Genomic DNA, 18,112 nt, shown 5'->3' on the forward strand with positions numbered 1-18,112 from the left:
CACAAGAACCACTGAGAATATAAAACTAGTGTATTATTTTTTATGATTTGTTTATTTTCTAGCAAATGTGGAAACCATTGCCAGCTAGATTTTAAGAACATCAATACTATGGTTCTTAAAAAATATTAATTCCCTCTTACCCTGATAGCAGTTAATTTTTTTTCCTATTTAATTCCTATAATGTTAATTCTTTCTTTAAAATCTAACTGTGGAGTACTGAACTTTTTTTATTGTATCAAGTAATCTAGTCATAAATCCTTTAATGATTAAAAGCAAACACAACAATTGTTCATTGATTTTTGCCTAATATTCTTTTATTTGAATATTTACAATTGTTTACAATGAAGTGTATCTTCCATATGTCTGTATAAATGTAAATCTTTTGTACTATTTTAATTGCCTCAGGGGTGTCTGAGCTTTTTGTTAATTTAGATTTATTAGCAAACTGCCTAATCATTATTTCTGTAATTTACATAAATTTATTGTAGCAACTGCTTGAGCACTGCCCACTGTTGGAGGCCCCTTGTTAAAGCCTCAGAAAGAAAGGATGGCTCCCATATCTTTACTTTTGTTGTTTTGGCCAGTGCTTTACACATCTGTACACTACACTCTGAAAACATGCTTCAGAATTATTAGTGTTGCGGAAAACTAAAAAATGGAAAAAAAAATTCTGAAAACATTTTGTTCTTGATATACTACCACAGATGAAAAGCAATTCCTATTTGTTCGCTTCAGTGCAATCCATATTCTACTATAATGAGCATGTCTAATAGACAGTATCAGTAATTTTATGAAAAATATTCTTTTGCATGTAACTGATAGGTTTATTACTGTATATATATTGTTATATGTGTTCTCTGTGCATAATGCTTTAGACTTAGAAGTTAGTAAAGCATTTTTTTTTTTGGATTGGGCATTTAGTGGCTAACATCAAGTACGTTGTTACTCCTTATTTATTATCACGCTTTGTTTCACATTGCCATTTATTAGTTATAGGTATAAGGCATCAACGTTCTGGGTAGTCTTAGAGAATGCTTAAAAAATAATGCAACAGTACAGGAATTAGAATAATAATGACTGAGACTTTGGACGTTAAAAATGACAATGTAATGATTGTTCTTTTGATTTTTAAGTCTTGTTGCAATTTTTTGTTTGACTTTTAATTGTATTGGTAAGTCTGTATAGCAAATAAAACACTGTCAATTCTCAAGGCACTATCTTATATGTAAACATCTACGCGTGGAAGTGTGTATCTGTCTGGCCCAGAAGTGAGAGGTAGAGTCGGGGTAAGGGGTCCACCTCTGAGGAAACAGAAACTCACTTGTCCACTAATATACAAGCGAGGCCAGCACATCAGTAAAACAATACCTCAGATGAAAGACAAAGTTGCTTAGCCGCTAACATAGGCAAAATGTTATCCATTTTACTTTTCCTCACGCCACTAATGCAAAAGCGATGCAAGCACGTTGGCAAAACAGATCCTCCTAGGAGAGACATGCCCAGAGTAGTTCCTTTCAATTACCTGACATCTCTACATTTCAGTTTTTTTTTTTTCTGACGATTTCAACAGTTTCTAGAACCCTGGGCTTTTTACAGGATGGGCTTACACGGCTAGTACAATATAGAAAGAAGTCAAATATAAATTACTGTTTAACTTACATTACAATACAATACAGTTTATTTTTGTATAGCCCAAAATCACACAGGAAGTGCCGCAATGGGCTTTAACAGGCCCTGCCTTTTGACAGCCCCCCAGCCTTGACTCTCTGAGAAGACAAGGAAAAACTCCCAATAAAAACCTTGTAGAGAAAAATGGAAGAAACCTCGGGAAAGGCAGTTCAAAGAGAGACCCCTTTCCAGGTAGGTTGGGCGTGCAGTGGGTGTCAAAAGTAGGGGGTCAATACAATACAATATACAGAACAGAACAATTCCTTAAGACAGCATAATAATAAAAATTTTAGAAGTACGGTTTAACAGTAGATGATATGACATAATTAGGTTTGGATATTTTTAGAGTCCTGGAGACCTCACCACTGCCACATTCTTTACAATAATTATTTAATAGTATATTAAAATAAGAATGTGTGGTCACTTCATTTGCTTACATATAGGGTTGCAGTCTGTGTTTTACTTTGTTCAGAATAACTTAGTAATAAGGGTCTTGTTTTTCACATCCAAGAAATTACAGTACTAATTCTGAAAAAGGCATATGATATAGAATGTAAGACAATCTCTGCTTTTGTTTTTAATGATTCAAACAAAAATATCATAGAAACTCATGTTTAAAACAGAAAGGTAATACTAAAAGTGTTGCTATCTTCTGCATTGAGTGTTGCACTAAAATATTTTGAACAAGAGGTTTGTGTTAATAATGACTTTCAGACTCGTCACATGAGATTTTTTTTTGCCCTGACACATATGTGAATTTGGTGTATATTTAGGGTGCTAATGTTTAACAAGATGGCCAGAAATAAGTATAATGAGTTAAATTTTAGAAGTGTTACATTAAATATGCATTTCTCAAATATTTTTATAATGCACTCTTATTACTATTAGATGCAGAATGGACCCGCTATGGCTAATCTTTTGTAGTTTGAAACCCAGAATATTTGCTTGTTTGTTAATTGTAAATTATGCTTAAATCCAATATGTTGATATCCCTGGCATATAATACATTCAAACCAGATTAAGGTAAAACCCATGTTTTGTAATATTCTTTGTTTAATAATAAAAGTATTCACTTTTTGGAATTTTTTTGACATAGATTATTTGTGTGAAACAACAACCTGCTCCTTAATCTTTTTTTCAAGGTTTCTTAGTTGGTCATATGCTATATATAAATGGGCAGTTATTCTTGGTTGACATAATACACGTTCAGGTAGTTCATTTTCTTTTTTCTGTCTTCTTTTTACCAAGATTGGATTATTGTTAAATACACTAAGAGTTGTACTTGGCACAATGAACATTTTCAAGCTTTCTTGAATGCCACTCCTACGCAGTTAATAGGTGTCAATTGTTATATTCCTCAGTACTTCTTGGAAAATTTTCACTTGATTTTCATTTTAACACAAAATAATGTGTTAATCAAATCTGCTATGTAGCAGGAAAAAATAGAGCTATATACTGTATACTTCTTTCTGATCATATTCTGATATGCCTAAATGCTAAATTGCCTTTCCAGTTTCTAACTTACTTATCCAGTGCAATCTCATGGGGAGCACATACTAACTGTAGAGGGAACAGTAGTATTTCAGAGAGTGTTCCGACATACACACCCATCAACACCAGGCCAAGTTAGAGTTTCTGATTAAGTTAACACACAGTTTTTGCTACTAGCACTCATATTTTTATGGTTTCTTTTGCCAGTGCTTAGTGCCAATCACACATGCATGGCACTTTCATGTCTTATTTGTAGCTGCACATGATACTTTGAGTTTATAAACTAACTATGATACTTGATTTTCCATTTCCCAGATTAATGCATGCTTTCTGCTATTTAACACCATCTGATTCTTGCATGAACCTTTCTCAGCTGTCAATTGCATGGTCCTGGTCTCCAAATTCAGTTGTCAACTTCTTGGACTGTACAAACTAAATTACTGGCAATGGGAAAGGAAAGCATTAACACTTATAATCTTTTTTCAAAGAGTCACAACTTAAAGAACCTTCGCAAATGTGAAAAGGAGGGTGAAAAACTGAGGATTACTCAAATTTCGGAAAAATGCAAACCTCGAAAAGCTAAACAGGAATTTTCCAGTGATTTGCTGTGTCTCCATGACTCCAATAAGCAACAGAGGTTGAAAAAAGTTCAGAACTTGACTGAAGAGGAAAAAACTAAAAAGGTGCAGAGGCTGAGAGAAATATCTACCAGGGAACAAACATATGATATCTGTCAACTAGACCAGATAAGTATCTGTCCGGAAAAGAACCAGCATGCAGTCATTCACTCTGTCCAAGATTTGCAGAGTCCCCTGGCCGAGGAATTAACTGTTGAGAGCTCTTCTCGTAATGTGCCAGGGAAGAGACTAAACACTGAATTAGGCTGCCTGAGTAATTATAATGCTTATTATAAGTTGGACAAGTTACTCCATAAACTGAATTTGGACACAAATGGGGAACAAGCATCCTCTCTACGACACTTGAGGACTGAGTTAAACTTTGAGAAAAATCTCTTTTTAAGCCACCTGCTTGAAGCTCACAATTTGCTTCCTGTGGAAGGACAACCACAATGCTTTAAATCACCGACTGTGGGGGCTCTATCCCCCATTACACCTTATTTAAAGTGTCAATTGACAGGAACACCTGAAATACTGGTAAAAAGAACTGTTTCATCCAATACCACAGCTGTTAAAGACAGTTTGGATGAAGGCATTGTGTCTCATCGCTCTTTTCCAAGTGAATATTTCTTGAAAACTTCCTCCCCAAAAAAATATAATGCAACTTCAGTGGAATGTCTTAAGGAGTCTGCATCAGTGACCTGGGAAGGTACCTCACAGAATTCAGCATTGGAGGCAGTGACTTCAAAGGCACCATTCCAGGCCAAATGCGTCCTCTCTGACATGGACTGGTTGGTAAGTGATTATGACATTGTCTAATATTTTTATAGTGGCAAGGTGGATGCCTTTACTAAACAATTTGGAAGGAAGTTTCTGTCCATCTTTGTTAATCCTTAAGGCTGTAGTGATTTTCAGTATTGTGACTTGTTTTAGAATTAGATCAATAGTGCACCAAACCTACAAAAAAAATGGTTGATGTTTAGTAATCTAACAATATTATTCCTCTTGCAGCCTGTATCAATATGTATCAAGCATACTTTATAAGTTTGGATATGTTTTGGATGTGATCTCCACCTTTTCATCCTTATCCTCTTCTAAGACGAAGATCTACTTGCAGTCTGTTTACTACCACAGATCTCTTTTATGTTCATTATTTATACAGAATTAAATACTTTATCAAGCATTGTTTACCCTTTTTCTTATTACCAACACCCATTTAATTCCAAAAGACATATTTCATACCTTACAACCAAACACTCCTTCTGGTGGATTTATTATTCTTTAAAAATTGGATGATCTGTACAGTTTTCCTCATGTGTTTTTTTTCTATATATTTTGAAATATAAAAACTAAGGAAATATTAGTATGTAACTTTTAATATGGTTGGTTATGTTAGCTGAAAGTGATGAACCCATATAGCAATCTGATTCTCTTTTCTCCTTTTTTTGAAAGTGCATGCTGGGTTAATTAGATATCTGAATTGCATGATTATGAGTGTGTGATGGGTTGGTTTTGTTTGTGTGTAATCTGAGATGGATGTACTGCCTCTTTGAAATGTGGGTTTTAACCTTGGACATGTTGCCACTGTGTTATCATACTAGATGATAAGACAGCATATACATACTCTACATACTGCTAGTACTACTATACATACTAGTTTATAAAGTGTATTTATCTGTACACTAGAGTGAATTGATGAGTATACAATAAATACATATAGTGTGCATTTATATAGTGTGTATATGTTTGTGTACGTTTATACACAGGTAGTGTTTGTCCTATAAAAGTATATAAAATAAAAAGGATAGGCATCCCTCTAAGCAAAACATGCCAATAAAATTGTATTATCCCCTATAAATGGCCCTGTAACATTGCTAGCTACAGAGCTTTTAGGAACTGACCTAACCTTCTGTCTGTTTTCCACTTGATTTGCTATGTCTAACTACAGTCCTGTATAGGTAAAGCAGTTACAGTTTACAAAATAATTGTTAAAATGTAACAGAAGTTCAAGATCTCTTTACAGTTGGCTTTATTTTTCTGAGCTTTATGATTCTTACAGTGCAACAGTAACTCACCGGCTTTAAATTTTTGTTTCTAGCACATTTACTTTAAAAGTTTTAAAATCACTATCATGTTAACTTCTACAATGTGTCTACTTCTACATCGTCAGGTGTTTGCCATACTGAGTATTTTGACATATTTCAATCTGTTCTGGTGGTGATACAAGTTTATTTGTAGAAAACAAGCTTTATTATCAAATACATGGTGCATTTAAACTGGTTACTTTATCCACTTTGGTCATGCAGACATACATGTGCACACCCCCACCACCCTTAACATCTGAACAAAGAGTATCCACAAGGGAAATTACCTAAGAGTAAAGCAGAAATGCCAAGTAACACTCTTGGGAATGATTGAGAACTGAGTAGTTTTATAAAATGAAAAGTAGTGCTGACCTGAGCATGGGGGTTATTTAATTCCTTCTGGACCTTCATTTTATAAGTGACAGTATTTGAAGTGATTTCTTTGATTTTTTTTTTCTCTGTGGTCTAAAGTAAGCATCAAGCAGTAAAAAGGAGATTATGTTTGAAGTGTCAGGAAATCTGGAGAAATTTGTCGTGTTTTAAATTAAAATCTGGTAATCAGTTTACAAATTCTTACTAAAATTGTCATATGAAAGTGTAAAAAAAAAAAACAAAAAAAAAACTGCATAATACTTTTTAAATGTATACTTAAACTTTATCTTAAGGAATTTTAATTAAATATTTTAGTAAATTATTTAAACAATGTCAATATCATAGCAATTATGGATTATATGTAAATGACACAGTACTCTGGTAGATGATATTGTAGACTTTAAATAAAAAAGCAAAATCTTGTACACGGACATACAGTGGGCACGGAAATTATTCAGACCCCCTTCAATTTTTCACTCTTTGTTATATTGCAGCTATTTTCTAAAATCATTTAAATAAATTTTTCCCTCATTAATGTACACACAGCACCCCATATTGACAGACAAAAAAAATAATTTTTGAAATTGTTGCAGATTTATTAAAAAAGAAAAACTGAAATATCACATGGTCCTAAGTATTCAGAGCCTTTGCTCAGTATTTAGTAGAAGCACCCCTTTGAGCTAATACAGCCATGAGTCTTCTTGGGAAATATGCAACAAGTTTTTCACACCTGGATTTGGGGATCCTCTGCCATTCCTCCTTGCAGATCCTCTCCAGTTATGTCAGGTTGGATGGTAAACATTGGTGGACAGCCATTTTTAGGTTTCTCCAGAGATGCTCAATTGTGTTTAAGTCAGGGCTCCGGCTGGGCCATTCAAGAACAGTCACAGAGTTGTTAGGAAGCCACTCCTTTGTTATTTTAGCTGTGTGCTTAGGGTCATTGTCTTGTTGGAAGGTAAACCTTCGGCCCAGTCTGAGGTCCTTAGCACTCTGGAGAAGGTTTTTGTCCAGGATATCTCTGTACTTGGCCGCATTCATCTTTCCCTCGATTGCAACCAGTCGTCCTGCCCCTGCAGCTGAAAAACACCCCCACAGCATGATGCTGCCACCGCCATGCTTCACTGTGGGGACTGTATTGGACAAGTGATGAGCAGTGCCTGGTTGTCTCCACACATACCGCTTAGAATTAAGGCCAAAAAGTTATATCTTGGAGTTTGCTAAAAGACACCTGAAGGACTCTGAGATGGTGAGAAATAAGATTCTCTGGTCTGATGAGACCAAGATAGAACTTTTTGGCCTTAATTCTAAGCGGTATGTGTGGAGACAACCAGGCACTGCTCATCACTTGTCCAATACAGTCCCCACAGTGAAGCATGGCGGTGGCAGCATCATGCTGTGGGGGGGTTTTTCAGCTGCAGGGGCAGGACGACTGGTTGCAATCGAGGGAAAGATGAATGCGGCCAAGTACGGGGATATTCTGGACATAAACCTTCTCCAGAGTGCTAAGGACCTCAGACTGGGCCGAAGGTTTACCTTCCAACAAGACAATGACCCTAAGCACACAGCTAAAATAACAAAGGAGTGGCTTCACAACAACTCTGTGACTGTTCTTGAATGGCCCAGCCAGAGCCCTGACTTAAACCCAATTGAGCAAATTGAAGGGGGTCTGAATACTTTCCGTACCCACTGTATGCTGAATAACTGTGATGATCGTAAAATGGGTTTAATCTGTAAATTAACGAAACCGCAATAGAACTCTGTATATTGAGATTGTTTGCTTATTACTTTGATTTTCTGACATACATAGTATTGGTATTTACTTTATATATTAGGATCATTGGTCAGCCTTTTAGTCTGTCCACTATGAATCAAATCACTTCTATCTAAAAGAGACAAATACATAATTAAAGAAATGATTGGCAGACAGAATAAGCATCTGACGTTCATATTTTCTCATCAGAAATATCCTGCATTTTAATATATAAGTGGTCTAGCATAACATGAAGAGCAAAAATAGTTCCCTGATCTTAAAAACAATAAATAATATTTGTGTAGATATTTTAAAGTGAACAAAGACTCATACTTTTAGGTTTATGTAATATAGCAAGTGCCTAACCAAGAGGAACAGGGAAATTGTATCACAAGTTTAAATATATTGTAACCAGAAACTTGCATTTGAGCCTGATACTACCTTCTATGGCCAAATTTGCCTACTGTACTCTTACTTTTAAATAATCTTTAAAAGCATTTTTATTAACAAGTAACCTTTGAGGTAATTTGTGGCTTGGTGATTGTTGCAAAACATCTGTAAAGCTAGATAGTGTGTTACCAATTATTGAATTATATACTCCGGTCATTGTTGATTGTCATTATTAGAATACAATTAAGAGAGCATATTCCATAGAAAAAGGTTAATTAGTAGGAAAGTGTCAAAAGAGAATCACGAACTTAAAACTGTGACAGAAATAATTTTGTGGTAGCTCCGAACGACAGGTTTGAGTGGAGTACTAGTACTAAGGTTGTATACAAAAGGCCCAGAGTTGTTTCTGTTTCCTGAGGTGGCTGAGGATGTTTGGTGTATGCAGGCCAGTCTTACATTTTTTCTAAAGCACTACAAGTCTGTAGAGGCCAGTGAATTTTCTATGCGTAGTGTATTGAGGAAATGACATTAGTGAGGGTGATGCCAACAGAATAAATAAACTGATTAAAATGTCTGGTTCAGTTTTGGCAGAAGAAGTGGTAGAACAGACTTTGTACAGGAAGCTACTTACTATCCTGGACAATGTCTTCCACTCCCTGTATGATTTTTAGCTAAACAGAGGAGCAACTTCAGCAACAGACTGAGACAACTGCATTGCTCCAAGGAGCGCTGTGCAAGGTTGTTTTTATCCTCCCCCCTCAGTTACCATTTTTGAGTTGCTCTTTGGCCAAGGTTGTATTGATCCCCATGTGCTGAATGGTACAGTAAACTGGTCTAGCAGATATCTTTAACAGACAATAATGCAATGTGCAATATACTTTGAAAATGACTGACATCAGGTTAGATCAGTTTGGGGAGCATGCACTGGTACAGCATGTTCCTACACCCACCACACAATGAAACAGCTCGGGATCCTGGTTGGCATCCCTCCAGGCAGATTTGTAGTCCAGTCCCACCCTTCGGAAATGACCCTCTATCTGCTGCAGCCAGGTGTTAAGTGGGCGTCCCCATGGCCTGGTCCAGCCACTTGGGTCCTCAACAATGAGAGCCTTGCAAGCTGGATCACCCTTCAGGAATTGAGCCACATGGCCGTAGTGCCATAACTGACACTCCCTCTAAATGCAGGTAATGTGCCTCATTCGGGACTCCATGAGCAAACACTCATCGACACAAAGTCAAACCAGCGGTACCCAAGGATTTTCCAGAGAGACACAGTACCACAGGAGCCCAGTCTTCGTCTCAGGTCACTAGATTGTGTCTATGCTTCGCAACCATATAGCAAGACATGAAGCACCAGGACTCTAAAGACTTGGACCTTGGTCCTTTTCGGGAGCTCCACACACCCCTTTCCAGTGACCTTATGAACCCCCATGCACTCCCAATCCGTCTCCTGACTTCATAGGAAGAGTCACCAGAGATATGAATGTTACAGCCGAGATTAGTAAACCTCTCAACAAGGTTGACACTCTCTACGAAGACAGGCACACTGCTGATGGCTGTGCCTAAAAGGTCATTAAAGGCCTGAATCTTGGTTTTTATCCAGAACACTCGCAAGCCCAGACGCTCAAACTCCTCACTCAGTCTTTTGAGAGCCCCGATCAGAGCCTCCATTGACTCTGTGAAGATAATAGCATCGTCGGCAAAGTCAAAATCACTGAATCTTTCTTCACCAACAGATGCCCCACATCAATGACTGACATCCTGTACTTTGAGATTATAACCGATATGTGCAATTCTAATCACTTTAGACTTAGTAGATATACCTACACTTTCATTTATTTATAGATAATTCTTGTTACGTGTACAATTGTACCATTTTAGTATACTTAAGATTACTATAATTATTTTTATATGTATTTTTTGCCTTTTTTTTTCTCTGCTGCTGCAAGAGCAGTATTTGGTATTATAAAAGTATCTTTCTCTCTGTCCGTCTTTCTGTCTGTTTTTTCCTGTAAATTTCTTATTAGTTTAAATCTTTTCTAAATACAGAATAAGAGAGACTATAAGACTAGAGGTAAACTGACTTATGTAAAACTGGTTGGAACAGAAACCTTCAGCAAGAGGTTTTCCCTAGGACTGGGATTGGAAACCATTGCACTACACTAACAGGGATCTTCTTACATATTATTATTGGCCATATTATTACAATTGCTTATATGTAGATTTTCACACACCCATAAACATTAAAATATCACAGACATTTTAAAGGCAAAAATATTTTTGCTAGATTAAATGTAATATTCCATGCATTACAGTTTCTATGTTTGACATTAATATTAGAGTATTTTAACACCTTTCCTAGATGTCAGAAAAATTATATGTCATTGCTTTAGTCAATTGTCCCATTAAGAAGGTTGAATTTATGATAAATACATAAATAAAAGTACATATCCCCATATGCGCGATTTCTTTTTAACACATATCTTTGATTCACCGTTTTCTGTGAAGGAATCGGCTGTCTACTCCCTGGGGTCTCGGGTACCATCTGGTAGAGTTTATCATGAATATAAAGTTTTTCCCCCTCTGCATTCACCATCTCATGGGATTTTTTTCATGATGATTTTGAGGAATTTGAAGTTGTCTTTGCTGTAGTACTTATAAACATTTTTGTTTGTTGTAATTCAGTTTGTGCTGGACTAAAAAGATTTTAAAAAAGGATATAAAAATAAAATCCATTGCTATATTTATGGAATAAAAAACAAAAAAAAATTAGAAGAGAAATTCTTAGTAATTATGAGGAAAATACCAAACTCTACACTATTTTGATTTATATAGGTGCTTTAAAACCAGAAAGTACTTCTAGCCAGGGTGAACAATGTGATAGTGCATCAGTGCTGTTATCATTTCTCTAAAATTAGTAATTTATGCCATCTTAATACAAGGTTAAACCTTTTTGTTAGCGAGACATCTATATATAAAACTTCAAATGCTATGTTATTGCTTTATTCAGCAGCTATAAGTGGGAAAGTTTGTGTATATAACAAAGAGCAGAATTATAATGCATCTGTCATTGTCTATATGTCATTGTCATGGTCTATAGTGTACAGTACATGAATGAGATAATTTGATCGCTTTTTCTTGTGTCAAATTGAATTTCTAGACAAGGTGCTAGTTAAAATTTATGTCCAATTTTTTTAACTGAGTACATTAGCTGAGCCAAATCGTTAAAACAAAAAATGACCTTATTTTTTTTTTGTTTAATTTTAATACTTGGATTTCACAGCTATTTCACATTCAAATGGGAAATTCATGTAACTTATTGCTTATAATTATTAGTGAATGGCGCCGCATATACAACTTTACCGTCATCTGTTCTCATCAGACCCAGTATTTTTGCTTTTCCTCAATGAATGTAATGTTAAGTATATATCCAAAAAGAAGAAATAATTTTAATAAACAATTATTTAGCTGGTTTTGTCCTTTAAAATAAAAGATCTAACCCTGTTAGTGCCCCCGAGAGTTCAGGAGTGTAGCAACATTGAGTCAACAGAGAGAATTCAGTCACTTTTGGCTAAGATGAGCTAAGTGACCCTGGCAGTTTCACCAGTTGTTATCTTAGGAGGGGGCTCAAAGCCACCCCAAGGCAGAGGAAGGGTCTGTTTTGAGTCTAAAGTCTAGTGATCCCTGTCATGGTTGAGACAGGCTCACCGAATAAAACAAATTGTGAGATACTAGCTAGTCTACTGTCTCACTAAGATATCCATCACCAGTAAGAACCTATTTTTATCTAATACAGCAATGTAAAGCAAAACCGTTTTTTTTTTGCAGTTTTTTTTCCACAAATACAAGAACTGAAAGCATAGCTGAACAAGTGGTATGGATGCAGGGACAACTGTATGTGAACTGATCATCAGGCAAGCTAATTTTGTGACTTTATATTAAATTAAGTTACTGTATGTGTTTTAATACATTCTTGTTTATCATGGCACCAGAAAGTGGAGATATGTAGCTTGTCAGTTAGGAATCCAGGTAAGAATTTCACAACTCTGTGACACTTGTGAAGTAAACACAAGAAAGGATCATAAAGAGTTGGGACACTACATGTGACCCTCTATAATTGATGAGGGAAAAAAAGGACACAATAGCAGAATGTCTTCTTGGTTGTGAATCTTTCCAGGGACAGGAAAAAGATGCAGGTGGAAGAGTAGAGTTCAAGGGGCTAAAAGCCGGAAGTGACGTACATGGTCTTTGTGTGTCAGTTTTCCACTCTGCAAAGGGAGGAAAAGGTGAGGCATTTGAAGACAGTGCCAACCCATATCTTGGAGTGGAACTACCATCCAAATAGTCCTGAAGTTGTTCCTCAGGCGCATATGTGTGGCACAGTAAACTCCCCCAGACCCATTGAGACACATGGCCCGAACAGAGAGGTCTGAAAAAGAGCTCCAGCACGGGGAAACTTGTACAATGAAGCACCTTAAATTTAAACCCCCGAAAATCCAAGAACCATCTAGTGACATCTGGATTAGACTCTTTGTCCAGTGCCATCCACTGAAGGATAAAAGTCAAAGAGAATTCACAAGCCAACAAAACCAATAGAAATTGTTGGGCTCTAGCACATTATCCAGATGCTAGGAGAGGTGGCTGACACCTTAACTAATCTGAATGGAAGGACATAATACTGCCTGTATCCACTTTGAATGGCAAATGCAGTCTTGGCTTTGGCAGACTCTGTTAAAGGAATTTTCCAGTACCCTTTTATCATGTCAAGTATGGTCAAATATTGAGCCTTTTTGAGTCGCTTGAGAATCTCATCCCTTCATGGCACTGGATACATGTCAAATTGGGTGACTTGAATTGGATATGCATCAGTTTAGGTGACTTGATTAAGTGAATGGGAGTTATTGCAAAAGCACCAACTTAGGTATTGCTTTGGAACTTGAATGATGGGACTAGATCAGTGACTAAAACTTTCTACAATCATAATGTATTATGGTCCAGCATTCATTCAGTATCAAGCTCCACTTTTGCCTTTGGGAGTCGGTATGGGCATTCTCTGACAACGACCCCTGGCTAATTAATTATGTCATGCGCAATCAGAGCGGTCCAACCTGGCTTTTCATTCATCACTTCCGGAACAGACAGGATGTCTTCTACTAGCTCCTGTCAGTGCTTTGGCATCAAATTACAGATGAATTTAAACTGTTGTGAGAGGGTGAAACAAGATTAGAGTTGGCAGGTGTGGGGCTCTGACTCTCATTCCTTCCACAGCTTCAATAAATATATGAAGTAGGATCACTTGCTTGGGCCAGCAATTCATTTGTTTCACCCAGTAGTCGACCAAGCCTTTTCTCACTTTAATTTCATAAGGCCCCTTGCCAGTAAGGTAGTAGTAAAGAGTAAAAAGTGGAAATGAGCACTATGACTCAATCTTCAGGACTGAACACACAGAGAGCAAAGTCACGATTAAACAGATGGGGCTGGGCTGCTTGCACACGTTCCATATTAGCTTTTAGTATGGGCTGAATTTTATCAAATTTATTGTGTAATTGTGCCATATAGTCTAAAATATTAGTGGAAGGGAGCACCTTGTTCTCCCAATCTTCTTTTAGGACGTCCAAAACCCCACAGTCTACTAAAGTATTGGATTTAAGGCGTTTAATCCTGAGTAACTTGGCAACTTCCCTGCATATGCCTGAAGTAATCAGCATCCCTTGATACTTTAGGACTTCTGTCTGGATGCCGACACACGATAAGATACCCACAAGTTCCAGTGCAATATTTTTTGAGTTGGCTTGTCACAACAGAATTGCCTAAGAGTATCGAGTAGCATAATCTGCAAGGAATAGAATGTATTTATGTCCTTGGGCCAAGGGTTTGAGTGGTCCTACAGCATCCACTCCAATCTTTTCAAATTTGATGTCTTTCTATTATAAAACAAAATCCTGGAAAGGAAAAGCAGGGCGATGAGACGTGATCTTCTCGGAAGACACTTAAAAGACCCACGAGACGCAAACAATATCAAATAAGAGCACAGCCAGCAAAACACTCAGTCGTGTAAAGGCACATAGCACACACAGATCCTGTGCTCTCAGCACATATAAAGAATAAAAGGACAATATGTTCTAGATGAAACGTCAAAGACTAAGCAAAGGAGAAAGAGCAGCGCGGAGAAAAAAAACCCAAAAGCGTTGGGGAGAAAAAAAGGCAGATAAGAGATTATGAAAGCAGTGGAATTCGGAAGGCTCAAACAAACGATGGCACAATACACATGCAGAGAAAGGTAAAGAATATGAAAGCAGTAAAATTCGAAAGTATTCTAGCGTCCCAGCCAGGTTGAAGCCTTTTTTGTTTTAAGTGACTGTTAGGTCCGATTGAGGGAGGGCGGAGTACAGCATGGAAGACTGATAGCAGGTTATCTGATTGATGTGGTAATAGGGAATTTATTCGGGAGCCCAGGATTCCTGGACATTTTCATTCCCACATTCCCGGGAATGAAACTGTTGTAATTCCCGGGAAACCGGGAACGGCCAAGCTCGCATATATTGCGTGTAAAAATCCATTAAGAAATAACAGAGTTATAGTTGAAAATAATTAAGTGGCACAGTTTTTTGGCCCACAGTGTAGCGTATTGCAGATTGATTCAGTCAACCAGCAGCAGCCGTCAGTCTCCCGGCTCCGACTAAGACTGAGTACAGTGGACTGGGAAGAGTCTGCACTCTGCAGCTTACGGATGCTGCGACAGGGCAGACTTCATTGACGTCTGTCAGACGACAGCTTTGAACAGCAACTTGAAATTGCAATGTGTCAGTCTGTTGCATCCGCATTATCTGTAAGAAGAAACTTGCCATCACAGAATAATGACAAGAAACTGGATACATCAGTAAAAGCTGAAATGGTGGTGTTTTAGAGCAATGGCAAGCACGGGCGTTGTTTAGAACATGTGTATCAGTATTTGATCAGGTAGATTGCGTTGCATTCAAAAAAAATTTTTTTAAACGTTAGTCTATCATATATCCTCCCTATGGCATTTGCCACTTGATTGACATACAGGGCGGCCAGTCTGATATCTATTTTCTTCTAACACACTGGTCATCCCACATGTACCCATACAATCAGACTGTGATTCAGATTACAAATGCCATGAATGTAATTACCCTGATCTACATGCTGTCAAATAAATGAACCACATGCCGTGGTGCAACGTAAAGGGCGAAACACGTGTCGTTATTTGACAGTAAAACTATGCAATATATATATATACAGTCGACCCTTGACATACGACCGGCCTGACATACGAACAACTTGATTTACGACCAAAATTTTTGTTTTGATTTACGACCCAACATCTTGCGTTACGACCCGAATGCGGTCACATGTATCCGCTTGTGCGATTGTAAACAAACAGCCGAGAGCGTTCGTAAGCGTCAGTCGGAACCCAGATACATGTGTTTGTGGATGTAATTTCGGTCAGTGCAGTGATTTATGTATACTAATAAAAGGCAAAGCCCTCACTCATTCATCACTAATTCTCCAACTTCCCATGTAGGTAGAAGGCTGAAATTTGGCAGGCTCTTTCCTTACAGCTTACTTACAAAAGTTGGGCAGGTTTCATTTCGAAATTCTACGCGTAATGGTCAAAACTGGAACCTATTTTTCTCCATATACTGTAATGGACATTAGCTCGACGGCCGTGGGGGGCGGTCACGTGAACTGACTGTGACCGCAGTACGTAGAAAAGAAGGAAGAGCTCCCAAAGAGCGCTGACGCGAGATACAAGTTTAATGAGAAGACACAAGGTATAAACAAGACTTTGGATCACTTTGTAATGGAGTTAAATTTGCTGTAGCGAGAAACTTTTAAGTGCTGGGTCTTAGCTAACATTAAATAAAGCCATGGAAATCGCGAGATCGCACGAGATAGCACAGGCACAGCTCAGAAGCTTCGATGCACGTACTCCGAGTGGCTTACGTCAACTGACTATGAACGCAGTACGCAGAGAAAGCAAGACCTCTAAAGAGCGTGGAGACTTTTGATCACGTGAAAAAGTGGCGTTTCCTGCACTTCAAAAATACTACAAAAGTTGGGCAGTCGGCATGCGCGCGTAGCTGTGCCGGCCTTTGAGATGCTGACTGTGCTTCTGCCTTTAGTGAAAGTAAACACTTTAAATTTTTTTCCTCCTTCCCATGAGCTATAGCCCAGACAACTGTAAACACGGGATCACATTTCTTGTTTGCGGCAAACTAATATTAAGGCGCTTCGCACTTTCTTTTACACGTATACGATTATAAGGTCGTCGGGTCGGATTATGAAGACACGCACAGGAGTGGAGGACCGACAGTGCCATCCCGGCCAGTTAATGGCAGGGCTGTCTCTCCAGTCTACACAAGACCCACCGTGACGCTCATATCGTCAGCGAAGACCTCTTTCTACACTATACTATACACTATAAAAGAAAAAGGCAAGTTTCCTTTCTTCCTATATATATCACTCACCGTCTCCGCCATACCTCTCCGGCTGGAGATAGCAGCGTCGCGCCGTCCCGTTGTTGATCGAAACGTCCTCAGCGCCGCGAGCGCCTTCCTCTCCAGTTCCAGCACCTCAGCCCGGAGGGCACGTAGCATCTGTAATAAACACTGCTCCGCGGGCTGAAGGGACGCCTCCAGCTCCGCCAGAGCAGCCGGCAAAGACAGGAAGTTAACCGACGCGGAGCCTACCTGTCTGTCCGCCTCCAACGCTGGCCACTTCCTGTGGGCCTTCTCCTCTGGCCCAGTCGGGTCTCCCCCCTGCCTGTGATGGACATTCCTTGGTCCCGCCTCTCTGCAGTCATTGGCGGGCACACAAGACACACCGTCCAATCGCGTGCCTATCAGGGGGAGGGACTTCTGGTCCGCGGCCATCTTGCCTCCCCTTCTGCGGCGGCGACGTGCTTGCCGGCAGCCTTGCTGTTGCCAGCGCCTCGAGCTGCAGCGTCTCCTCCTCCGCAGCCCTTGCGGCTGCCGCCGTGCTGCCGGAGCCCCGCAGACCAGCATGCGCCCGCCACCAACGTGGATCCGGGGAGTCCCTGCCTGTAAGAACGAAAACATGCCCGGCCCCCGCGGGCCAGCTGCCACAAGGCAGGGAACTCGCCTCCCCGGACTCGTCCAACCGAGGAACCATCCTCGGCGTGGCCTCTCTTGACGCCATGTCATCCCGGGCGCCTCCAGCAACGGCGCACTCGTTGGAGACCGCTGCACTCCTAGTAGGCACGCCGCCCGCCCGCCTCAGGGGAATATGGCCTTCCAGCGGACCCCTGGCGGTCTGTGGGGTCCCCTGCTGCACCGGGCCGTCCACAACAAATTTGTTATGTACAGGTCCCCGCCTTGACACAGGCGGAGCATCCTGCCGGCTACGCCAGATGTGAACCCGGCCCGGACACAGACAGGCGGACATGTTGTTAAAACACCACCACACGTTTATTTACACAGACTATTTACAATACTGGTCACAAAGACCCCAGTCCATTGGTCACTCAGACCCCAGTCACGTGCACAATTACCCCAATCACACACAGTCCTGGCCACAATGCCTTTTCTTCGGGCCACCTCCTCAGCTCCTCTGAGCTTTGTCCTTCGGCCTCCCGACTCCAGCCTCGAATGAATGGAGATGGCCCCTTTTATATGGTTCCCGGATGAGCACCAGGTGTTCCCGGCATTCCTCCTCTGGCCACGCCCCAGCGTGGCGGAAGTGCCAGCTGTCCTTCC

General features: G+C 39.4%; 1 protein-coding gene across 4 annotated transcripts in view; it reads left to right on the plus strand.

Annotated features, from left to right (window-relative positions):
* Positions 1–18,112, plus strand: part of LOC120531412 (RIMS-binding protein 2-like) — a 374,849-nt gene that overhangs the window by 21,111 nt on the left and 335,626 nt on the right. For 3 of the 4 annotated variants that reach the window (XM_039756806.1, XM_039756807.1, XM_039756811.1), the window contains exon 1: positions 3,652–4,571. In XM_039756806.1, the coding sequence (XP_039612740.1) occupies positions 4,560–4,571 (12 nt within the window). In that variant the 5' untranslated portion in view covers positions 3,652–4,559. Of the gene's footprint in view, positions 1–3,647; positions 4,572–18,112 lie in introns of those variants that run through there. The other variant, XM_039756810.1, reaches the window with a different exon arrangement.

This window comes from Polypterus senegalus, chromosome 6 (assembly GCF_016835505.1).
Source record: "Polypterus senegalus isolate Bchr_013 chromosome 6, ASM1683550v1, whole genome shotgun sequence".
Taxonomy (NCBI): domain Eukaryota; kingdom Metazoa; phylum Chordata; class Cladistia; order Polypteriformes; family Polypteridae; genus Polypterus; species Polypterus senegalus.